The sequence below is a fragment of the Apodemus sylvaticus genome, chromosome 20 (assembly GCF_947179515.1).
Source record: "Apodemus sylvaticus chromosome 20, mApoSyl1.1, whole genome shotgun sequence".
NCBI lineage: Eukaryota > Metazoa > Chordata > Mammalia > Rodentia > Muridae > Apodemus > Apodemus sylvaticus.
This window is the reverse complement of record NC_067491.1, coordinates 51,670,964-51,697,039: the sequence shown is the minus strand read 5'-3', so window position 1 is coordinate 51,697,039 and position 26,076 is coordinate 51,670,964. Positions and strand designations below refer to the sequence as shown.

Sequence of the window (26,076 nt, the reverse complement as noted above, 5' to 3'; positions counted from 1 at the left end):
TAAAAGAGAGCCGAGAGCCTCTGCAGTCCTTCCTGTGGTTTGCGTCGTTTGTTTGAGGATGTGTACTTTCACCGATTGGATGAAATGAGGACTGGAGAGACAGCTCAGCGGTTAAGAGCACCGGCTGCTCTTCTAGGGTCCTGGGTTCAAATCCCAGCAATCACATGGTGGCTCACAATCATCTGTAATGGGATCTGATGCCCTCTTCTGGTGTGTCTGAAGACAGCGACAGTGTACTCACAAAATAAATAATAAAATATTTTTAAAACATTGGCTGGAATGGCAGTGCTGCTTACTAAACTTAGGCAGTTCACCAATGACATTAGTTTATTAATCAGCAGGGTGAGGCTGCACTGGGGAACAGGCGAGTGGGGCAGCCAGGATGGATATGTAAAAGTGAACAGAAACCACACCCTCTGTTCAACTCCTATACTGGGGGATAGAAGAGAACTGTGTAAGTACTTAACACCCTGGGCTGGTTCCTCCCCCAGTTTCATTTATTCTTCGATGATAAAAATAATAATTCTTATTATTATTCACTCCATGAAGACTTATGATCCCATCTCATTGAAGTGAAAACAGAGGAATGTATCACACAAAGGTAGTAACGGCATAGGTGGAAACTGAGCCCAAGCCTTCCTGATTGCTACCATGCTGTTCTTCCCTGGATAGGACGGCAAAACACTGCAAGCTCTCTTATCCCAAGAGCAAGAGTCGGCTGAGTTTAAAGGTGCAATCACGGGACACACTTCAAACAAAACTAGGCTAGGAAACACAAGGATCCCCAGCCACGGGAATTTATTCACGTTTGCAGGGCATTGCTGGCCAGAGCAGATTTCCTTCATATGCTTTTGTAGAAATAAATAACACACCGTCATGAGATGCTCCTTTGGGATGCTCTTTTTGTAATGGAGAATGTTTGTTGTATATCCTCCATTTCATTCTGATCCATTATAAATGCTAAATGTGTCGTTCGTTAGTATTTTATCTTGCTCAGCTGTTTCGCTAATGGGGGCATGAACTCCAAACTCTAGATTCTTTATAGCAGTTGGCCTGAACCGGAATGAAGAGTTTTCAGGAGCTGCTCAAAAACATTCCCAAGCAGCATGTCTTCAATAGCAGCAGTCAGGAGACATTGGCAAGTGTATCTCTGAGAGTTCGAGACCAACATAGTAAGTTCCAGGCTTGCTGAGGCTATAAACAGCGAGACCTTACTTTAAATAAGGAAGGAAGGAAGGAAGGAAGGAAGGAAGGAAGGGAGGGAGGGAGGGAGGGAGGGAGGGAGGGAGGGAGGGAGGGAGGGAGGGAGGAAGGAAGGAAGGAAGGAAGGAAGGAAGGAAGGAAGGAAGGAAGGAAGGAAGGAAGGAAGGAAGGAAGGAAGGAAGGAAGGAAGGAAGGAAGGAAGGAAGGAAGGAAGGAAGGAACCTAAGAGAAGACTAGGAACCAATTAACCAATTGTAACAAGAGGAACAGGACTTGCGCGATGAGTTTTGAGCCTCAGCGCTTGCCGTCTTCCCGCCCGGGGCGGAGCCGAGTCGCGCCTGCGCTCTGAGAGGCGGCGCTGCGTGGAGCGGGTGGACTACGGGGCGGCTTCTATTTCTCAGTGTATCCGGGAGCTGTCGCCACCATGAGTCGTAACTACAACGATGAGCTACAGTTCTTGGACAAGATCAATAAAAACTGCTGGAGGATCAAGAAGGGCTTCGTGCCCAACATGCAGGTGAGTGCGGACAGCGGCCTTCGGAGCTCCAGGCCGCGCGACTCCGCCGCGAACCGGCCTCCTCCGCCCAGCGCCCGGCGGGCCGACCCCGCGGGGTTCCAGGTCTCCCTCCCCATCTCCGACCCGCAGACCCCACGCGCCAGGTCCACACACGCACACGCGAGGACGGACGCGGCGGGGGTCTCACGCGTGTTCTCCCCCACGCACCGTCAGACGGGACTTGTTCCAGGTCTTCCCGAGATTTCTGTGGACTTTCCAAGTTGGCACCGCTAGCCTGGAGCTCCGTTCTTCTTGAGTCATGGTGGTTATTTAGATAACGTTTACAGGTGGCATCCACCAAGCTTAGCTGGGTTTAAATGTAACGACAGACGCCAAGATTGAAGCTTTTAATATGCTCTTCGCGAAGGACCCCGAGGATCAGTTGATGGGTGATCTATCGGTGCCCATCTGGGAAGACAGCCCCGACTTCATGTCCAGCCCGCTTCTTTCTCAGCCTAGATGATGTGAAGACTTGGGAGCCAGAGACCAGGGTCTGAAACCCTGGGCTTGCTGTCTCCACTGCCGTTTGTACTCAAGAGTTCCGTTAAAGTAAAGGAAGAAAACACTTGTGAGGTTTTGTTACACATGTTAAGTGACACGGTCCCTTAAATGCTGCGAGAATGCAATAAAGGTTTGTCTTAGTAAAAAGTTCCCGATAGGCTTCGATTGGTGGCTCGGGCCTGTAATCCCTGGAGGCTGGGAAGTGAAACATCCGATGTGAGAGGACAATTTATCATATGAAGACAGCTAGAGCACCTTTAAGTAAGACATTCTCCCTAAAAACACAAACTTGCCAGAAGTGATAACGCATGCTTTTAATCCCAGCACACAGGAGGTAGAGGTGGGCAGAGTTTGAGGCCAGTCTGGTCTACAAAGTGAGTTCAGGACTTGTTACACAGAGAAACCCTGTCTCGAAAAACAAACACACGCAAGTCTTCCTTTTGTACCATTTTGCAAGGTACTGGGGAGAAAAAGTCCACAGCAGTGAAACAATATTTTCCTTTGCTGTATGAAAGAAAGGAGAGGTTGGTTAGTAGAGTCACTTGCTAATTTTTTAAGTGACACATGAAAATTGAATGTGTGTGTGTGTGTGTGTGTGTGTGTGATAAAAGCAAAATCATGGTAGACATTTCTCCTCAGAAATCTGTGAGCAGTTTTTCCGATTTGGAGATAGTTGATTAAATTTTACTGGTTGAACATTCCCAGTTTAAACCCAGGTCTAAAATGCTCTAAAGCCCTTTTAGTTCGTGATTGGAAGTTTTTCTCTTAAAAGAAGTAATGTTGTAGTTTCATGCAGAACAAAGCACTTCACTGTATATAATATATACATTCTGCCCAGTGGGCGTGTACTTGATAAACTTGGGTTCAGACATTCAGACAATGCATTTTGCTTTTCTTTTGTATCAGGTTGAAGGAGTGTTTTATGTGAATGATGCTCTGGAAAAACTGATGTTTGAGGAATTAAGGAATGCCTGTCGGGGTGGTGGTAAGTATACTAGAGACTCCTGTATGGGACAGGTAGAGCCTTCCCTGCTCCCTGAATAGAGAGGAACTCAGCCAGTGTGGATTATTTTTACGGGGTGGGCTAGAGTTGAATCAAAGCACCTGTTTATTTGTGATCACATGGTGGAGCATGCTTCTGTATAAAGGCTTGGAGTTCAGGGCTTGTTCTCAGATAACTGCACACAGTAAGAGCCAGCGCTGCTGTCCATCCTGCACTCACTGTGTTAGGTGTCTCATCAGACACTCTACACTGATTGTTCTTGTTATGTGTGTAATAACTAAAGAGGAAGATATTGTCTGTCTTTTGTACAGTTCCAAAATGCAGTGAGTTTACGTGAATTTTAACTTGTTCTCTATCACAACTTCATAGTGACAGAGCCAGAATTCAAATCTCAAAGTGCCTAATTATCGGACCAGTACTCTTTATCTTTTTGGGGGAAGGGTGCTTCTCAGATACATTTATGTAGGTGAATACATACTGTATGTAGGCAAGTATGTAGGCAAGTGTGCAGCATTGCTCCATGTCCCGTCTCACAGCCTGCTTAGATGTAGCTGGGTTAGCACCATGCATCGTGAGTGCAGTCAGAGGGTAGTTACTGACTGCCAAGGTAGGCACAGGAGCCTTTCAGAGCGTTACTTCTTATATCAGCACTCCTGGTTTTATAAAGGATGAAGGTCATCTCTACCCAAATTTCCTAGTACATCTATGTGTTATAGGGTATTCATGGGGACCCACACATTTTTTTTTAATTAGGTAAATTCTTTATTTACAATTCAAATGTTGTCCCCTTTCCTGGTTCCCCCCCACACACCGGAAAATCCCCTAACCCATCCCTGCTCCCCCTGCCCACCAATCCACCCACTCCTGTTTCCCGGTCCTGGAATCCCCCTGTACTGGGGCATCGAGCCTTCTCAGGAAGGCCCTCTCCTCCCTTTGATGTCCAACAAGGCCATCCTCTGCTGCTTATGCATCTGGAGCCATGGGCCCCTCAATGTGTTCTCTTTGGTTTGTGGTTTTAGTCCCTGGGAGCTCTGGAGGTACTGGGTGGTTCAAATTGTTGTTCTTCCTATGGTGCTGCAAACCCCTTCAGCTCCTTAGGTCCTTTCTCTAGCTCCTCCAATGGGGACCTTATGCTCAGTTGAATGGTTGGCTGAGAGTGTCCCCCTCAGTATTTGTCATGCACTGGCAGAGCCTTCCAGGTGACAACTGTATCAGGCTCCTATCAGCAAGCCCTTGTTGGCATCCACAATAGTGTCTGGGTTTTGTAACTGCTCCACATTTTGTCATTGTATTTCCTCCTGTGGGTATTTTGTTCCCCCTTCTAAGAAGGACCAGAGTATCCATACTTTGTTCTTCCTTCTTCTTGAGCTTCATTTGGTTTGTGAATTGTACCTTGGGTATTCCAGGCCTCTGGGCTAATAACCACTTATCAGTGAGTGCATACCATGCATTATCTTTTGTGATTGGGTTACCTCACTCAGAATATTTTCTGATTCCATCTATTTGCTTAAGAATTTTATAAATTGTTTTTAAGAGCTGAGTAGTACTCCATTTTGTATATATACCACATTTTCTGTATCCATTCCTCTGTTGAGGGATATCTGGGTTCTTTCCAGTTTCTGACTGTTATAAATAAGACTGGACCCACACATTCTTAAAAGCCTTTGAAGCATCTCAGTAGGACCAAGACCACAGGGCACACCAGATTCCACAGCAGACTGGGAAAAAAGCAAAACCAGTAGTCTTAACTGGTATACAAGCTTTAGTGAACATCAGTATTGATACCTATTTCACATGACTACAGGGTGGCTTAGACACTAAGGTGTAGTGCTCTAAAATGATACTCTAAAGTGGTAGCAAAACAATCTTTTAGCCCTTTCCACTTTTATATTAGCAAAATAAATCCCTTCTTCCTTGCTTGAAGATGTCCACTTGTGTTGAGTGGCACTGCTAAAGGCTCTGGCTGTGGCCCAGTGGGTCAAGAGTCAGCTATGTCAACATGAAGACCTGAGTTGGGACCCTAGCACCCAGGTAAAGTCAGGCTCAAGGGCACCTCTGTAATTTCAGCACTTGGTGGGGAAGAGAGACGTGGCAGATCTCCAGAGCTTGCTGGTCAATCTAATGAATAATTGAGGCCCAGATTCAGTGAGAGACCCTGTCTCAAAAAAATAAGGTGGAGAGCTAGAGAGATAGCTTTAAGGAAAAAGTACTTGTTACAGAAGCCTCGAGACATGGCTTCAGTTCCTGGAACACATGTAAAGACGGGGATAGAGCTGGCTCCACAGAGCTGTCCTCTGACCTCCCTCTGTGTACACATACAGTGAGTAGATCCTAGGAACACTGTTGACCTGTGGCCTCCGCATACATGCACCCACATTGTTTTAAAAGGGAACTGCAAGCAGTTGGGAGAGCTGGACACGTCCTCCATCTTCCCTGACTCGCAAGCCATTCTTTGGGTTCCCCAGCCCCCGTTGCCCTTCTTTGTCGCTTAGATGAACACAGTTGCTGATTTGCTGTAGTTTTGTTTTGAAACAGTCTTGATCCCCTGAAACTGGAGTTACAGATGGCAAGAGATGGTTATGAGCTGCCATGTAGATGCTGAGACTTGAACCTGGGTCCTCTATAAAAGCAACCAGTACTCTTAACCATTGAGCAGCCAGTACTCTTACTGCAGCAACAGTCTCTCCAGCCCCACTGTTAATGCTTTTAATAGCTAGGGTGAGTTACTGAGAGAGTACATTTTATATTGGTGTCTTAGTCAGGGTTTCTATTCCTGCACAAACATCATGACCAAGAAGCAAGTTGGGGAGGAAAGGGTTTATTGAGCTTACACTTCAACACAGCTGTTCATCACTAAAGGAAGTCAGGACTGGAACTCAAGCAGGTCAGGAAGCAGGAGCTGATGCAGAGGCCATGGAGGGATGTTTCTTACTGGCTTGCTTCCCCTGGCTTGCTCAGCCTGCTCTCTTATAGAACCCAAGAGCACCAGCCCAAAGGTGATACCACCCACAAGGGGCCCTCCCCACTTGATCACTAATTGAGAAAATGCCCCATAACTGGATCTCATGGAGGCACTTCCCCAACTGAAACTCCTTTCTCTGTGATAACTCCAGCCTGTGTCAAGTTGACACACGAAACTAGCCAGTACAATTGACCCCTTGTCACTTGACACACAAACACATCACTATTAAGCCTCAACCCTTACTTTCTTATTCATCCCCAAGATCTAAATTACTTTAAAAGTCCCACAGTCTTTACATATTAAAAGTTCAATCACCTTAAAATGTCCAATATCTTTAAAATTCAAAGCCTTTTAAAAATTCAAAGTCTCTCAACTGTGGGCTCCTCTAAAATACTTTCTTCCTTCAAGAGGGAAACATATCAGGGCACAATCACAATCAAAAGCAAAACTCAAACTCCAATGGTTCAATGTCTGGGATCCAACTCACGATCTTCTGGGCTCCTCCAAGGGCTTGGGTCACTTCTTCAGCTCTGCCCTTTGTAGCACACAGCTTGTCTTCTAGGCTCCAGCTGCCTGTACTCCACTGCTGCTGCTGTTCTTGGTGGTCATCTCATGGTACTGGCATCTCCAAAATGCTGCTATCTTCCACTGTAATTAGGCTTCATCAATAGCCTCTCATAGGCTCTCATCAGGGTGACAAGCCTCTGCTCCTATGCATGACCTCTTCAAGTCCTGGGCCATCAATTGCAACTGAGGCTGCACCTTCACCAATGGCCTTCCATGGCCTCTCACTGTGCCAAGAGCCTCAGCTGCTCTTCATGACCCCTTCATGCCTTCAAAACCAGTACCATCTGGATGACTCTTACACGGTACCAAGTTCAGCCACAGCACAAAATACAACTGTGGCTATCTCTGGAACACTCTCTCTGTGCTCTCAGAAAACACTTCCCAGAAGATTTCATGTCAGTGATGCTGGTCTCTTCTTAATCACCGCTAATTTCTTAGCTCCAGCTAACCAGCATCAATAGTCCCAGTAACACAAAGATTTGCTTTAGTGGTTCTGGTATCTTGTTACTCACAGCTGATTCTTCAGCCCCAGCTAACCAAAACCACAGAATCTTCACAATCAAAACATGGCCACATGGTCTTTAATCTTCCCTCTGAAATTTCACAAGCCAGGCCTCCATCTTTTGCACTGTTCTCAACATTATCTTCCAAGCTCCCACAGAACATTCCACAGAGCTCTTAACACTGAATGGATTATCTAGTCCATAGTTCCAAAGTCCTTCCACAGTCCTCCCCAAAACATGGTCAGGTCACAGGAATACCCCACTACGCTGGTACCAATTTGTCTTAGTCAGTGTTTCTATTCCTGCACAAACATCATGACCAAGAAGCAAGTTGGGGAGGAAAGGGTTTTTTGAGCTTACACTTCCATGTTGCAGTTCATCACTAAAGGAAGTCAGGACTGGAACTCAAGCAGGTCAGGAAGCAGGAGCTGATGCAGAGGCCATGGAGGGATGTTTCTTACTGGCTTGCTTCCCCTGGCTTGCTCAGCCTGCTCTCTTATAGAACCCAAGAGCACCAGCCCAAAGGTGGTACCACCCACAAGGGGCCTTCCCCACTTGATCACTAATTGAGAAAATGCCCCACAACTGGATCTCATGGAGGCACTTGCCCAACTGAAGCTCCTTTCTCTGTGATAACTCCAGCCTGTGTCAAGTTGACACAAGAAACTAGCCAGTACAACTGGCAACATAAAGGTTAAGAGGTGATGTTTTCTGTCCCTACCACATTTGTAAGCCAACTTCTTACATACACACAACGCTGGCAGGCATGTGGAACTGTCCTGTGAATGTGCTTTTGTCTTGAAGTTCTCTCCCCACTCTCATTTCAACCATCCTTTTCCACTCAGTAACCGTAACTCCTGCCTCTTCATGTAACTAATGTTAAAAATCAAATATGAGCTGGGCGGTGGTGGCACACGTCTGTAATCCCAGCACTCTGGGAGGTAGAGTCAAGCGGATTTCTGAGTTCAAGGCCAGCCTGGTCTACAGAGTGAGTTCCAGGACAGCCAGGGCTATACAGAGAAACCCTGTCTCCAAAAAACAAAAAAACAAACAAACAAAAAAAATCAAATGTGTCATTTTCCTGAGACTGATTTTTCCCCCCCACAGGTGTTGGTGGCTTCCTGCCGGCCATGAAGCAGATTGGCAATGTGGCAGCCCTGCCTGGGATAGTTCATGTGAGTCGGAGTCAGAACCTTATCATCTACATTGTCTAAAGGTTGTAGAAAGAATGAAGGACTCCACCTAATAGATGCTGGTGTCATTTAGACTATGACCTTTGACCATAGCAGTAACCCTTGGAGCTAAGAATGGAATCCAGACGGCCTTTCAGTCTCTGAAATCTAAGCATTTGCGAACCTTTCGAGTAGTTTTTATGGCAAGATTCCAGTCTTGCCATTGTGGGTCATTATTCCCTCCCCAGTACACCTTCCGAGGTTCTACTGGGGCTCTATACAATTGGAGAGAGTGAGTTCAACAGGGGGGCGGGGGGGAAACCACCTGCCTAGCTACCCAGCTTCAGACTGCACCTTCAGAGGAGAGTGTGAGAGGGTCCATTTACCAGACTTCCATGAGACTTCTTAATGCTACTTCCAGTGCTATGCACTTGGAGGTGGGGGATGGCGCTGATAGAAGAGTGACTTATGTGTATGTGAACTGATACTGCTAGTTGTCTCCATGTCCTCACCTTATTTGACCTCTCTTCTGTTTGGCACGCCATCCTTCACCTCAGCCATAAATAATCAAATACATTTCATTTGTGAAATTCCTCATGGCCTATAGACAAACCCTGGTAAAACCACAGTTTGCCAGTGTCTTAAGACAATTTAAAAGGTAGCAGCACCTTTTCTTGATGTGTGACTCTCCTGTAAAGTGCTACTCTGAGGCTTTTCTGTTGGCAGTCAGACTTCATGAGAAGATGTCCTTGGCTACATTCTTCTTTGAGAACAGGAGTCTGTAGACGAATGGCCCACCAATAGAGACTCAGAATTGCTGGAGACCAGCTCCAGCTGGAAGGCCCAGGTTGTGACAGGGGAAAGGGTGTCTGCAAAAATGAAGATATTGACCACCTTTTAACTTTCAAACAAATGGCCCTGAATACTTCAAGCCATCTTTATTTATATACAATCCTGCTTCCCTGAGCAGTAACATCATTAGCTAGTTTATTAAAAGAAATCATAGCAGCAGCATATAAAAGACCTATTATTATAAAAGGCCTCCAGTAGTTTCCATTCCTCCTCCCCTCCTGCTGGGTCAGTCACCCCCTAACCTTATTTTGTACTACGAAGCACAATTATAGCAACCCAAAAATAAATGTCTAGCCAGGCATGTCCCGTCGACATGAACACATACCCAGCTCATAGCAAATGCGGTTACACAGTTACGCAAGGCAAGTGACAAATTAGAGACTGATTAAACATTTGTGGGTGTAAGTCCAGTCATCAAATAGTGCCCCTCTGTTATGATGCTTTTTTAATTGGAGATGAAGACAAGCTCATTATACCAAGAAACCTTTTCTGATATGCACTTATCAGTTCTTGATACCATCTTTCTAAGAACCATTTTCAAGTCTATTGATCAGATATAACTATCCTATTTTCTAAGTCTCTGTTGATTAGACATAGCTTCTTTATTTTCAGTCTCTGTAGATCAGACATATCTTTTTCAGAACAGTTAGACAAACAAGACCCACTGCTTTCCACAGTTGCCCCAAACATGTGCCAAAACACCCAGGATTAATGGTCACATTTGGAAGATTGACAGAAGCAGAGAGAGAGGAGAGGAGGTTTTATCCCTCAAAAGAGTATTGAGGAAAACATAGAATCATCCACAGGGCTTTCAGCCAGTGTGATCCCGGCCTTGCCTATGACAAAGTGAATCTAAATTTTGCTATGCATATAGATAACATAGTGAACTCAAGGAGAGCTTGTAGCACACACAATCTAGGTACTAAGCATAGAGGCCACCAAATTTACCACAGGTCCTTGACAAGTGGGAAGGGGTGTTCATGGGCTGCGACACAGTAGAGTTCCGTCAGTGAGGCACTCAGATGCTGCTCCCAGCAGACGCTGCATGGCCACTGCCACAGAATCAAGGACAGGTCCATCAGGCAGCTAGGGTGCGGATTGCAGCCGCTGTGCTTCATGTCTCTCTCTTGCAGCGGTCTATTGGGCTTCCTGATGTCCACTCAGGCTATGGGTTTGCCATAGGGAACATGGCTGCCTTTGATATGAACGACCCTGAGGCTGTTGTATCCCCAGGTAAGTAAGGTCCCTGTCCCCTTCTGCTGTCACAGTGTGGCTGTTCTCTGCTGTGTGGCCTTTCTGAGACAGTGGATTTGTGTGCATTTCTCAGTCTCACTGTGTTCTTGAGGCCTTTTTTTTTTTTCCATATTAAACTTGGACAATTGGGCTGTTAAAATATCAGTCAAACCACTTATTGAAAACTTTGGAGACTTTTGTCAGATGTCAGGCAGTATCAGACACTGGCTATAAAAGAAACCCTGTGTGCACAGCTGGGTGATTGCACACCTGTGTATATCACAGACAAAAGAGGTTTTAAAGAAAAGGAGATGTGCACAGTTGGTGAGACTAGATGGATGAAGCCATCGCAGAGAATGGTTATGACTTAGCCATGCCTTTTCGGGTATGTATCTAGAGGAAGTGAAATCATTATTTCAAAGTGATATCTGCATTAGTGTGTTTACTATAGCATTAATTCACAATAGACAAGCTAGGGAAACAACCCAGATGTTGGTTAAGGGGTGACTAGGTAGAGGCAATAAGAGTGGGCTATTACTCAGCTGGAAGAAAGGAGATCCTTTCAATTTTGTGTAGCATGGGCGAACCTATGAGCAAACTAGTCTACACCAAGAATAACAGATACCACAGCTCGCTCACTTAGAGAATGGTGGTTGCCAGAGTAGAGGGCTGGTGGAGAAAGCTGATTTGGGAGATGGTGGCTTAAGGATTTAGATTACAGATTGAAGTGAATTACAGTTCTGGAGACCTAATGTACAGGATGGTGGGTTCAGAAACAGTGATGACGCACTGTACACTTGAGATCTGCTAAGACATCTTGTCTTGAGTTCTCTCCCCAGGGAAAAGGTGTAATTGCATGAGTGATGATGTTGACAAGCTTAATTGTGCTATCATTTCATGGTGTGCACAAGTAATACTTCATATAAAAGTTGTTCTTGTCAGTCATCTCAATGAAGCTCAGGGACATCATTTTCAGAAATACTTAAATATAAACATTTTCAATTACTGTTAATCCCATTCTTGGATGCAAATATACTATAGCCCCAAATATTCAGATTAGGAAAGGAGGGTTGAAATATCTTTTCCTTTTTAAAAGTCATATTTATTTAATGTATATGATGTTTCACCTGCATATATGTCTATGCACCATGTGTGTGCCTTGTGCCTGGGAAGGCCAAAGAGGACATAATAGATCTCAGATTACAGTGAGGTTGCGAGCTACCTTGTAGATGTTAGGAATTAAACTAGGGCCTCTGGAAGAATAGCCAGTACTCTGCTCTTAACCACTGAACCATTTCTCCAGCCTTCTGGAAGGTCTTTAAAAGTTGGAGAAAGGGCTGGCAGTGGTGGCACGTGCCTTTAATCCCAGCACTTGGGAGACAGAGGCAGGTGGTTCTCTGAGTTTGAAGCCAGCCTGGTGTACAGACAGCCAGGGCTATACAGAGAAACCCTTTGTTGGGAAGAAAAAAAAAAAGCTAGAGAAAGAACAACAATTTAGCAAAAGGCAAAAAGTTGGATATCATTAGGTATCCAACAGATAAACAGAAAGGAAGGTCACCAAAGCCAGAGGTTGTCCATTTGAGAAGACTAACAGAATCCATCAGAGCCTGATGCAAGAACATACAGGGAGACATGCCACTCCTTCTCGTCTGTGTGCCATAGTCCCCACTGTGGGCGGAATACCTGTGTGTGTGTGTGTGTGTGTGTGTGTGTGTGTGTGTGTGTGTGTGTGTGTGTGTGTTACTTGCATGACTTTAGTGTTGGCAGACTTGACTCAGCAGACAGCCACTTTTTAGCCTACATTAACACCTGATTGCCTTTGAAACAATGGTATCCTTTTAACTCTGTTAATACTAAGAAACTTCAAGTAATGCTCTGTCTGATTTTGCTAATATCTGACTTCTGTATGTTGCAGGCGGTGTCGGATTTGATATTAACTGTGGTGTCCGCTTGCTAAGAACCAATTTAGATGAGAGCGATGTGCAGCCTGTGAAGGAGCAGCTTGCCCAAGCTATGTTTGACCACATCCCTGTTGGGGTGGGATCAAAAGGTGTCATTCCGATGAATGCCAAGTAAGAGCACCATTTGGGGGCCACAAGCTCCAGGCTTCACCCCCGATTTAGACGTTTCTCAGTCACTCCTTAGGAAGTGCGGATCAGTTGCTTTTTATTTTCTTTTTTTCTTTCTTTTTTTTTTTTTTTTCTTTTTTGGCTTTTCAAGACAGGGTTTCTCTGTGTAGCCCTGGCTCTCCTGGAACTCACTCTGTAGACCAGGCTAGTCTCGAACTCAGAAATCCACCTGCCTGTGCCTCTCAAGTGCTGGGATTAAAGACCTGCGCCACCACTGCCCGGCTAATTAGTTGCTTTTTAAAGCATCTGTCCGGGCCCATGTTCATTAGAACAGACCTTGAACTATACTTGATGGACTACCTCTGAGGAGGCTGACATGGTAGGATTATTTTAACTCAAGAGTTCGAAGCCACCCTGGACAGCATATAAGACTTGTCTAAAATTAGAAAGAAAAGGCATGTGGCTAGAAAAATGACTCAGTGGTTAAGACCACTGGCTACTCTTCCAGAAGCCCAAGGTTCGATTCCCAGCACCTATATGGCAGCTCACAGCCATCTGTAACTGGCCCAGGGGTTCTGACCGTCTGTCTGTCCTGCCTGGATCCTGCATGTACATGGTGCACAGACACATGGTGGGCAAAGCTCCAGCCGTTAAACATTGGTTAGTCAAGAAAAGCCATCCTTGATGTCGAATATTTTAGAACAAGAGCATTTTCAGCATAAGGCACCGGGCCTGATGCCTAGTCCAGATGATGACCACTGCTAGACGACAGCCAAGTGAGTGAGAGAAGCAGTCAGGTTTCAGGCCAAAGATCTCTGCCCTTCAGACAAGCATTGTCCAAGTACCATTCAGTGAACCCATTCATCTCCACCTGCCTACTGAATATGCGCTTTCTTTACTAAGCAGTGCAGTAACACAACGCTAAAGTGTTAGTGTCTGTCGGGTGCCTTTGGACAGTGCCACACTGCGCATGCACAGCAGCACACTGTAAACTTGGCAGAGTATTCACTACCTCAAACCTGCTATGTAGCAGGCTGGCCTTGAACTCATGGGCCCCCTGCCTTAGCCTTCCAAATACTAGGACTGTATGCATGCACCACCGTTCCTTGTGGTATACTGTACACCATATACCACAAGTACCTTGTGCTTATCAAGTAGAAGTCCAAGGTGTTCTTCGACATCTGCATTGAATGAACTCTGCATTTTAAGGTGTATGCAGAAACACTCTTAATTGTTACCTTTTACGCACTCCCACCAAAAAAGAAAAAAACAACAGTTGAGGGAAAACTAATTTAGAAGGTGCTCATCCTGTTTCATGTGATGCCTGTGTTGCTCCACCATGAACAGCATGCGTGAAACAGTGAGTGACAGGAATCATGTTTACGGATAATCCAGGGAGAGAGCTGGTCCTACTTCATGCTGTTTGTAAAGGATCGTCACTTGGGGTGCTGGGAAGGCATGCTAAAGGCTGTGTTGCTCCGGCTGGGCTGGAGAAGCCTGGAGCTTGTGTGGACCTGAACGCATCTTCTAGGCGGTTGGCGTTGTGTCCTCCAGCTTCAAAGTACAGCTGCAGTGAAGCCACACAGTGGGTTGGTGAAAATAATCCTTGAAATGGAGCCTGTGTTACTTAAGGAAATTCAGATACCTTCATTTTCTGGCTAATTTTTCATAAATTATTAGTAAAGACATTCTAAAAATCAAGGTAGATGGTAATATCTGATTAAGATTACAGCTTTTATTTGGATATTTAATTGTTCTCAGGGTGTTCAGAATTAGAGACACAAATGTAATATAAAAAATATAAAAAGTGTATCACAGGAACTGGTGATATAGCTCAGTTGGTAGAGTATTTACCTAGTGTGCACGGAAAGTAAGCATAGTGCTGTACTTGGGGGAGAGAGATGGAAGTATCTGAAGTTAGGATCATCCTTGGCCACAGTGAGCTAAGGCTAGCCTGAACTACATGAGAACCTGGTTTGTTTAAGTACAACAGACCATGAAAATAAGTGGAACTGTAATCATTGTAATGACACTGTCACAATTTTAAATGGTAACCAGGTGACTGCTTTCCTCAAAAAAAAAAAAAAACCCAAAAAAACAAAAACCCAAAAAACTAGAGGGCTTAAACTCTAGAACAAAATCTGGTGCACAGGAAGTAATAATTGTTGCATATTCCTGTGCTCTTTGAGACGTGTTCCTTCCCAAGTTTTACTGTCCTTTACTATGAAGTGACTTGGGTTTCCTTATTCACACAGAGACTTGGAAGAGGCGTTGGAAATGGGTGTGGACTGGTCCCTGAGAGAAGGCTATGCCTGGGCCGAAGACAAGGAGCACTGTGAGGAGTATGGAAGGATGCTGCAGGCCGACCCCAATAAGGTCTCACCCAGAGCAAAGAAAAGGGGCCTTCCTCAGGTAACTCACTCTGCAGGGCCAGTTTAGCTTTTGTAGAGGGAAGAAATCTTCTATTTAACAAAAAGGTATCCTTGGAGATTTTTTAATAGTACATCAAAAAGAACATAAATCTGTTTGCTCATGAATCATTTTTCTGAAAGGTTATGCAGAGTTTTCAAATATTCATAAAGAACTCTTGAGTTACAAGTGGATAAGGGAAAAGTGGGATATGATTATGAGGCTAGATTTTAAAAACTCGTTTGAAAAGGATGGAGGAAGTAGTGAGACATTCCGTGGGTGGGAGCACAAGCCTCACAGCTGACTCCATCTCCAGAACTTCTGTAACTGTGGACAGAGAGAACTGACTCCAAAAATGTGAGCCCTGTCCTCTCCATGCATGCTGCCGCACACATGCCCACACATCATACAGCAGGAGTCATAAAACAGTCTCTGTGGTTTGTCGAGTGTTTCCCAGTATCTAACATGAAAATGAAGTATCAGAAATCATTTCAATCTGGGGCTTATCTGAGAATCAGCATTCTTCCTGGAATTTGGCCACCTCAGTGGTACTTAAGCCTTCTATATAGAATACTTAAAGCATATGATGTTCTAGACCTCCAGAGCAGTGCATGTTATTTTTGAAACATGTAGTAATAAATTTAGAATTTTTTCATTACATGAAACACTGTATGGCTATTTTGTTGTTGCTTTGCTTTCACCTATTTGCTTTTTAAATGTGTTTGTTTGTGTGTTTGTTTGTTTGTTTGTTTGTTTTTAACTAGAATAGAAACTTTCTAATCAGACATTCTTGCCTTTACAGTTGGGGACCCTGGGAGCAGGCAACCACTATGCAGAAATCCAGGTTGTAGATGAGATTTTCAATGAGTATGCCGCCAAGAAAATGGGCATCGACCACAAGGGGCAGGTGTGCGTGATGATCCACAGCGGGAGCAGAGGCTTGGGCCACCAAGTAGCTACAGGTACACTCTGGGCCTGAATTCTTACTTGGAACTAAAGTGTATGTTTTAGGGGGAACAAGATGGGAGAGCTAACTGAGCCATAGAACTACATCAAATGGGTTTTCAGTTTGTGGCTTTCTGTACTTATGACACTGAAAAATTCCTCATTGGACCTTGAGCTTTCTCATCTGAGAAAAAAATGGGTGTCATTACTTCATCTAGTATTGTTATGGAAGGTCAGTGAAATAACATACACAAAGCGTGTAACTGCATGTGGCACTTAGAAAACTCTTGGTAGTGCCAGCTAGCTCTTTTTTAGCACTATTCGCTGTGGGGGTGGGGGAGTGCTAGCTATCTCAGTAATGCATGGACTGTGGAGTTGACGGCGATGCTCATTCAGTGAGCCTGTAATACTCAGCAAAGTTAGGAATTTTGGTGGATTGGGTTCTAAAATAGGTACTTACCTCACTCTCTGATATAAGATCATGTTCATCAAGAAAAAGAAGGGTGTTGGAAAGATAGCTCAGTTAGTAAAGTGGAAGGCAAGCCTGGCGATGTAAGTTCAGTCCCCCAACCCTACAGAGAAGAATGGTATGCGCTGGTTCACACTAGTAATCGCAATATGGGGAAGCAGACTGGCAGTGCCTGGAACTCTAGCCAGCCAGCACAGCCTGATTGTCCAGTTCTCAAAAACACAAGACACTTAGGAACTACACTCAAGATTGACCATGGGCATCCATAGGAACACTCATCCAAACCCTCCACCACCGCTGTCTTAGAGCATCCATTGCTGTGAAGAATTCCACGACCAAGACAACTCTTATAAAGGACAGCATTTCATTGGGGGTGGCTTACAGGTCCTGAGGTTCAGTCCATTATCATCATGGTGGGAAGCATGGCAGTGTCCAGGCAGGCATGGTCCTGGAGAAGCTGAGAGTTCTACATCTTGTTCCAAAGGCAGACAGGAGAAGACTGGTTCCCATGTGGCTAGGAGGAAGCTCTCAAAGCCCACCCACACCATGGCACACTTCTACAAGGCCACACCTCCTAATGGTGCCTCTCCCCGGGCCAGGGGTATTCAAATCACAACTACCAAAGATAAAAAATAGTAGTTGATAAAATATTGTAAGAAATGCAACATAAATTTAATATATTTGAAAGATATTTAGAAATAGATTCGTAGACAATACTCAAAGCGAGGCCATTGGGTTTGAGTAGTAACACATAGAAGACACTGAGGAAACAGGAACACACGCAGGGAGCAGGGAGATCGCTGTCTAAGTGACGTACAGGCATTGGTGACGTGTGAGACAGTGTACACACTTGAAAATTAGAACCGTGGATCTCATGTTACTGTGAAGCTTTGCAGTTTTATTTTACCTGTAAGACTCAATCATTCCTGACCCTTTACTTTTAATCTACCAGAATATGAAGTGTTGGCTGTGGCTTGGTGTTGAGCAATTCTCATGCGTGTTCACTGTGGAGGCACTAAACATTGTATTTAAGATGTGTGTTGTTCCACACACTGTGATCTTGTCGTTCAAGGACTGGGCAGAAGTGGTCCGAACGGTGTAGTTAGTTGGAAGATAAATGGGTTACAAAGTGCGGCCCTGTCTTAAAGAAAAACAAATTTATTTTAAAACCATGATAGTAACAAAATACATGCTTATTCTCTCACATGTTGGGAAGGGAGTGACTAAAGCTGTGCTGCTGCTGCAGTGCACACCCCACTTCACATTTCTAAGGGCAAATGCTCTGTGTCTCACATAGCTATGCCACTGTACTCAGGAGATTGTCAATAAATACTGTTTATAAAAAATAACTTGAAGGCATTATTTATAAGTGTGTGTATGTGTGCCTGCTTTTCTCTGTGTGCAACATGTATACAGTGCCCATGGAGGCCAGAAGAAGGTTTAGACTCCCTGGAACTGGAGTGAGCAGACAATCTGAGCCACATGTGGATGAACCCAGGCCATCTGCAGAGAACATCCACTGCTATTGACTGCTGTCTTTCCAGCCCCAATGTCTCTTAGCTGAGCAAACAGATGAATGCAGAAGCATGCTTAGGGTTTGGTTTTGAATGTAAATGTTCACTTCTTTCTGTAGTAAATCTGAATGACTTATTTAAGAGAAATCTACCTGGTCTGACCGATGGTTCTGTTACAGATGCACTGGTAGCTATGGAAAAGGCCATGAAGAGAGACAAGATTATAGTCAATGACCGGCAGTTGGCTTGTGCTCGGATTGCATCCCCAGAGGGACAAGACTATCTAAAGGGAATGGCTGCGGCTGGAAACTATGCCTGGGTTAACCGCTCCTCTATGACCTTCTTAACCCGTCAGGTAAAGTAAAATTGCTCCTGAGTTAATCAAGAAGTCAAGCATGGTTGCTTTTAGAAATGTGCATTCTAGATGTAGGGAAGTGTCTTAGGGTTTAGGTGTCTTTGGCTAGGAGAGGTCAGCCAGAATGACCTAATTTTGCCTTGAGCCTCAGCAATAATGGAAATGCCATTCTCTGTGATTGAGACGACTCGGCAAGAATCGCCTCTGCAGGTGAGATCCAGAGCCGTGACAGCCTTTCTGCTGGAGGCGGACTCTGTAGCAAGCAGCATGGTCTAAAGGGCAGTGTCTGTACTTCATATGAAGACTGGTGACTGATGTTTTAGGACTCTGAAGTCCACCACTTGCTAGCTGAAAGTAGTAAGATGTGTTCTCAAGAGCTAGAACTATCTGCATGTAATGGACACTTTCCCCCTAGGCTTTTGCCAAAGTCTTCAACACAACCCCCGACGACCTGGACCTGCATGTGATTTATGATGTCTCTCACAATATCGCCAAAGTGGAGCAGCACGTGGTAGACGGAAAGGAGCGGACGCTGCTGGTGCACAGGAAGGGGTCCACCCGTGCTTTCCCTCCTCACCACCCCCTCATTGCTGTGGATTACCAGGTATGCGACCTTGTGTTTGTATTTGAACAGTAAGGTCAGGAAGAGAGAGTTCTAGATACAGGTTCAGTAAAGCAGGAAATCAAGTGTAAAGAAAATCTCCTGTCCCCTATGACTGCATGGTTCCTAGTCTCTACACCAGGTATGCTTTAGTCCCCTGAGCTCTATGGCCTGGAGGTTACTGTAAGGCAGACGAAAGTTAAACTGCAGTGTTTCTTCCCCTTACTCTCGAGGTTTTGTAGATATGGAAACAGAAGTCCAGAGAGGGCAGGTGCCTTCCATGGATGAAAATCCTAACCATACATCTCTCCAATTTGGTTACTTTCTGTACTACTCTACTACTATAAAGGCCTGTCTGTTTTAGGCCTTTATAGTTTCCTTTTCTTCTTTTCCTAAAAGGAGTCAAAAACCCCAAGTAATGCCTTATTATAGTTGACAAGTGCATTGAGTTTAGAGATTTAGGTTTCTTCTACAATTCTGCAGCACAGAAATTTCAGGCATAAAAAGCTTGTGCCTTTCTAAAATGTAATGTTGGTTTTGTGTACCCTCAGCTCACTGGACAGCCAGTGCTTATTGGTGGCACCATGGGGACCTGTAGTTATGTTCTGACTGGCACTGAACAAGGCATGACTGAGACCTTTGGAACAACCTGTCATGGAGCGGTAAGGAGAATGAAAACTTGCTTAGAAATGTTCTATCGGTTTAGCTATTGTGCAATTGACAGGTAAATACCTGATTTAGTACAGCACACTTTGAGTGTGTCCTGAGGTCCAGAAAATCCAAACTGGACAATGGCCAAGCTGAATTTATCACATGTAAGTGGCATAAGTAACTGCCGCACCATAATGAACACGTGGCTCTGGTCTACAAGCCGTCGGACCTACTCATTTGTCCAATTTGTCCTTTCTCTTCCACAGTCCACCTCAGGTTTCGGGGTATTCACTCTTTGCAGGCCAGCACCTGTCTGTTTCCATGTGTTGCCACACGTCTTCCAAGCCACCTATCAGTGACCTGTCTGTAGAGTGCCAGGGGCTATACAGTCATCCTACCAGGGGCTATACAGTTCAGCTGTGCCATTATAGGACAGGAGGAACCATAGTGCTACTGATGTGTTTTAAAACATTTACTTGCAGTACAGGTGGTTGGCTAAACTATCAAAGTGTTTAGTCAGTGTTAGTAGGGGAAATAAAAATCATCTAGAGTACCTTCTCAAATACATCTTAACATGCGTTTTCCCTCTTATCACTCCTCATTTCCAGCTATCTGCCCGCCTAGTTGTCACCCACTGAATCTTAACAGTATGAGCCCCCTACTCCTCTAGAGGCATGGACAGCATCGGATTCCTAATCAGTGATCGTGGTTGGGTTTGGAAGATACAGGTGTTATCTGTATCTAGTGGTAAAAGCCATGAGGCTGCTAAACAGCTAAGGAATCACAGGGCTGCACATGATAGTTCATGTCATATAGTTCAAAATGTCATTGCTAAGGTAGAGAAACATACAAATCACAAAAAGCTATGTATAATATAAAATTAACATTTATTTTGAAGTATATATAGTCAAAGGTATTTAGAAGCATACAAAATCTTTAAATACAAAATTCTTTAGGTAGAAATTTATTTTCAAAAAGAGTGTGATGAGGTTTCTTAATAAAACAAGGTTAAAGTAGAAAAGACAGGTTGGCTTGTATGTTTATGGTGTGTGCACATGTGTGTAGTCCAGAGTCCAGCATTGGTTGTCTTCCTTTCTCACTCTTCCTTATTTTGTGAAACAGTTTCTCTGAAGCTGGTGCTCACTGATCGCTAGACTGGCTGGCCGGCAAGCCCTGGGCTCCTCTTGTCTCAGCCTCCCCGTGCCCATCTGACAGGCTTGTGTAGCCACTCCTAGCTTTACATGAGAGCCAAACCCAGGGTTTCATGGTTGTCCAGCAAGTGCTTTATCTACTGAACTGTTTCCATAGCCCAGGTCATTTTGTTTGTTCTTAAACTGTTTATACTTTATTTTTTCTTTGGTGTATGTGTGTATGTCAGAGGGCTAAGGGTAACATGACATAGCATGCATATGGGAATCAGGGCAATTCTGTAGCTTTGGGATCTTTCCCTCCATGTTACAGGGTCTAGAGATTAAACTCGGGGGAGGGGACAGTTGTAGCAGCAAGCACTTTTACCCTCCTCTCTAGCTCAGTAGCCTGTCAGGTGGGTTGTTGGTTGGTTGGTTTTAGTATAAGATAAAAGGGAAATGAAGCCTTGTACAGTGATATGCGCCTATAATCTTGGCTACTCAGAAGGTTAATGCAGAAGTACAAGCTAAGGGCATGCCTGGACCTTGTCAGCAGCATCTAAGACTCAGCTCAGAAGTGAACAGATAAGGCAGGTGAGATCGTTCAGAGGGTAAAGCTCTCGCTGCAAGCCTGATAGTGCTAGGTCCAGCCTGGCACGCTCACACCTGTAATCCCAGCACCCCTACACAGGTGTCCTGGGGTTCACAGCAGCTGCAGACACTAGAGACCTGCCTCAACCAGGTGGAAGGAGAGAGCCCACCTCCAACCTCCACACCCCTGCCAAGGCTTTTGTACACACATGTGCACATGTACATACTAACATAAAAGGGTTGTGAATAAGTACATAGTAGAATGTGGTGATGGTGAGAATGGAGTTATCAAGGAAAAGGCATAGAGTTCCAAGGGCTTAAACAACTGCTGGACTCAAGTGGAGCTACAGTTCGAATGCTAAGCTGGTTTACTCCTGTCCTTGCTCCTTTCTCATTCTAGGGCCGTGCTTTGTCCAGAGCAAAATCGCGTCGTAATTTAGATTTCCAAGATGTCTTAGACAAGCTGGCAGATATGGGAATCGCAATCCGGGTTGCTTCACCCAAGCTGGTTATGGAAGAGGTGAGTGACGCCCTGAAAGTATTTAACAGAGCCTTAAGATTCCTGCCTGTGGGCAGAGACTGGAGTGTGGTTATTACAGAAATGAGGTGGGAGCCGGGCGGTGGTGGCGCACGCCTGTAATCCCAGCACTCTGGGAGGCAGAAGCAGGCAGATTTCTGAGTTCGAGGCCAGCCTGTTCTACAGAGTGAGTTCCAGGACAGCCAGGGCTACACAGAGAAACCTTGTCTCGACAAAATCAAAATCCAAACAAAAAAGAAACGAGGTGGGTCGTCAATGGCTTCAGTTTGGGCATTTGGGGTTTTGTTTTTTGACTTTTTGCTGTTTTGAAAATTCCGTCCACAGATAGAATTGTTTTTGTCATGCCCACTCATTGTCACCCGCTCAGTCCTCCTTATGACGCCCCCACCCACCATCACCCATGCAGTCCTCCTTATGACACCCCCACCGCTCACTGTCCCAGAGGAGGCCAGCTCTAGCCTACGCTGGCCTTGAAACAATCCTCAGCCTCCTGTATTTGAGGGTCACAAATGTGAGCTACTTACTACTCCTGGTTCTGGTTCTGGTTTATCTCATTTTATTTTATATTGTCCTTTGTTCTAATTTAAACACTGTGGAAACACTTAAGGAAAAAGGATGTGTGAGGGCCAGAAGACTACATAGTGGAGTCGGATCTTTCATACTCCAATGAATTCCAGGGATCAGGGTGGGTACCAGGCTTGCACATTCCCCACTGAGCCATCTCACTGGCTTGGCGTGCTGCGTCCTTCCTCTCCGCTGTGGTACCTGGAGCATCGCATAGACGTCCACAGTCTGTGTTCTCCTTCTGAGGGTCTGGGACAAATGCTGTGGTTCCCAGTCTCCTCTCTGCACCCGTGTACCATAGGGAGTCAGGCCCCATCTACCTTTCCCTCGGGGTATCTGTCGTAGGGACAGAGAGGGGAGGCAAATCCCCGTCTGTGTGGGAGTGAGGGCTGAGGATACCAGCCATGGGCGTGGAGGAGGAGAAGGCCTTCCTCCATGGCTCACTTTAAGATGAAGGCCTTCCCTGTTGTCATCCTTAATGAAGAGACAATCCTTGCTGGTTCATACTGGTTTATTTGATGGTGGGTGTAAATGCGTGAACCAGGGAATAAATACTTTTTGTGGGAAGGAATATCCAGGAAGGGAAGCTCATTGCCTGAAGGCTTAGAGCTATCTAGATTCCTCACTAGCATGGAGAAGAACTCCAGGTGTTTACACTGTGACCCAGTGCTGGTGGTCCTCGGTGGGTGTCATGGTTATGAGTTCCAGACCAGGTACAGGCAGGTAAGGAATGGCCCCGCTTGCTGTCCTGAGATTCCTGTCGTTTGAGCTCATTCATTACCATTTCTTATGCCTATATGGTACCCACCAAGGTCCAACACGCCCTACACTGGCCCCTGCTTGTAAGTATACAAATACTATATATGATTTTGGAGAAATTAGAAAATGCAGATGAAAATGTGAGACTAAGTATTTATCTCATACTCCTTCCCAGCACTGACTTTGCTCATGTTTTTAGCCTTTGCTAATTTTTTTTTCCAAGACAGGGTTTCGGTCGTCCTGGCTGTCTTGGAACTCGGGCTGGCCTCAAACTCAGAGATCCGCCTGCCTCTGCCTCCCAAGTGCTGATATTAAAAGTATAAGCCACCACACCAGGCTAACCTTTGCTAATTTAAAGGGCAAAAATAGCACCTGAGTATTTATTTCAAATAAAGCTCAGTAGTTTGAAAGCTTCCCTACTGGTGGATTTTACAATGTTCAATTCCTTCCTGTAGGCTCCAGAGTCCTACAAGAACGTGACAGACGTCGTGAACACCTGCCATGATGCTGGGATCAGCAAGAAGGCCATTAAACTGAGACCAATTGCTGTCATTAAAGGGTAGATCCAGTCTCTGGTGCCCACGGACTGAACTCCTAAGACAGCAGCCTCGAGGCCTGACAGGATCCGAACTGCAGAGCTGCTGCTGTGCGAGCCACAATGGCTGGTGCAGAGGCTGCTGTCACGGGATTGGAAAATCGCCTTCCAGGGGACAAGTGTCTGGGAGCAGGGCAAATGAGCCTCTTCTTCCTTTGTCCCACGGGGGTTTGTGACTTGTCTACTGGGGTGTGGGAAGGGGTCCAGAAATGCCCTGCTTGGTCATACAAGTCTGTAACCACCAGAGTGGACTTCTTCACACCAAGCTTGTTTATAGCCCAGTAGGTATCATGGAGAACATTCTAGTAAATAGGTTTTTGAATGTTTCCTTTTTTCTCTTCCTGTGTCAGTTTTGTCCACTCATCTGCGGAGCTCCTCTACAAGAAGCAAACTCAGATTCATTCCCTTTTCATGGAGAGCACCACACAATCAAAGTGTAAATCAAGACACTAGACGGGGGCCAGTGGGGTGTGTTGAGGAGGACATGGTATACTGAGGAATAGAGCAAAGGAAGAGATCACCTTCCATAGCCTCACTGCCTTTCTTACCCTAAATACAAGGCAGAGCACCTGCAGCGTGAGCGTGGGCGCCTGATGGATAGTGAGGCTGACCTGGCCAGCTTCGAGGGATGCTCTGCAGTGACACTGCATTTACATGTTTATTTAGCTATTATAAGGACACTAACTGCCCGCAGCTGGTGATGTTGACAGCTGCTTTACGTGGATATCTGTTGTGTTGCAGAAGGTAACCTCTTAAAGCAGCTCTCCCTTGTGTCAGGGAGGGCACAGCAGCCACAGGGAAGGCCGGTGGTCACATCGATGGCCTTGCATTCAGGAAGCAGAGGTTTCTCCCGGGGCCACTCGTGTTCTGTTCATGCAGTTTCCAGTACATGGAGTGGGGCATCCACATTCGGGGTGGGCCTTCCCACCTCACCCAATCTACACACTCCCCACAGGCATGCTCGGGTTGCCTCCTAGATAATTCCACATTCTATCAAGTTGGCTATGCTACCCGGCACAAAGGAGAAGGCTGCATTTTCAGTCAGGCACTTTAATGTATATACATGGTTGGGTATATACAAGGACAGCTTGCAAATGTTGGTCCTCTTCCTGTGTGGGTTTGGGGATCAAGCAGGTTGTCAGGCTTGGCAGCAAGTGACTTAATACCTATTGAGCCATCTAGCCAGCCTTAGTGTCACTGTTGATTCCTGTCTCTGCCGACATTCACCTCAGCCTTGTCAGTTCTAATTCCTGGACATCTCTAGTCTTCCCCTCTTCATTTAAACCCTATCTCATTCTTTAGATCCTTACAGCTCTAAATACAGGAGCCATGCGCATCCTTTATTCTTCCGATAACTGAACTACTTCTAGTAGCCAGTACCCCCCATTCCACCTTTCAGTTTGTGTGGGTGAGCTAACCACATACAGGCTCAGGCCTGGACACACAAATCACTTCTTCCGGTTCCTGGCTTGAGGAAGTGGCACATGATAATCCTGGAAGTTCTCTTGCTCAAGAGCAAGGTTCTGTCTTCCCCCAGGGTTGCTAGGGCAGTATAATTAAGGTCTGCAAACAGCTGTCAACAGCCACCTGGTTACAGAACCTCCCTGAGAATGGAATCCACGTGCAGGGATGAGAAAGCATGAAGTCAGTGCATGATATGAGAACACCTAGTCTCGTGTGTGTGTGTGTGTGTGTGTGTGTGTGTGTGTGTGTGTGTGTGTGTGTGTGTGAAGGGACCATCAGTGTGGTACTGGCCTATTTGAAGCATAGAAGGATCAATGAATGATGTTGCTGGAATTTCCAACCCCAATAAGCCCATATAAAAAACACAATTCAATTATTATAAACTAGAAGCCTAGATCGGGCAGATCTAACACTATACTGTAACACCCCCTTGCTCTCCGTGGTTTCTCCTGGCCACGTGCGTCTGCTGCATCCTTGCTTCCTCCTCCTCCTCTTCGGTCCTCTCTCCGTCCTCTCCTCTCCACCTGCCCCCACTCTCAAACCTCCAGTCCCACCTTTGCCCTCCACTGCCCAGTCACAGGCTCTAGCCTTTACTGACCAGTTAGAAGGGGGAGCAGGTTCACATGAGATCCCCTGGGTACACAATGGAGTGCTCATCAGGTAACCCGCCTTGAGGAAGCAGAATTAACAGCAGAATACAAACAGCATCAGGCCAACCCACAACATTTCCCCTTTTGTCCAATTAAGCTCTGTCTCTTATAGTAACAATACATAGCAGGAGCTATTTTAAAGCAATTATGAAAACTATTAAGTATGAATGCTAGAGGAGATGTTAATTTTCTTTGACTGCTTTGAGGTAAGGACCTTCTATAA

General features: G+C 45.4%; 1 protein-coding gene across 1 annotated transcript; it reads left to right on the top strand.

Annotated features, from left to right (window-relative positions):
* Window positions 1-1,537: 1,537 nt before the first annotated feature.
* Window positions 1,538-24,065, top strand: Rtcb (RNA 2',3'-cyclic phosphate and 5'-OH ligase). The gene is made up of 12 exons (XM_052165335.1): window positions 1,538-1,720; window positions 3,167-3,245; window positions 8,403-8,470; window positions 10,453-10,552; window positions 12,468-12,624; window positions 14,877-15,033; window positions 15,833-15,992; window positions 18,138-18,313; window positions 18,729-18,917; window positions 19,466-19,576; window positions 21,684-21,803; window positions 23,600-24,065. Exons 1-12 carry the CDS (start codon window positions 1,628-1,630, stop codon window positions 23,705-23,707), a joined length of 1,518 nt encoding a protein of 505 aa, XP_052021295.1. The 5' UTR covers window positions 1,538-1,627; the 3' UTR covers window positions 23,708-24,065.
* Window positions 24,066-26,076: the final 2,011 nt, after the last annotated feature.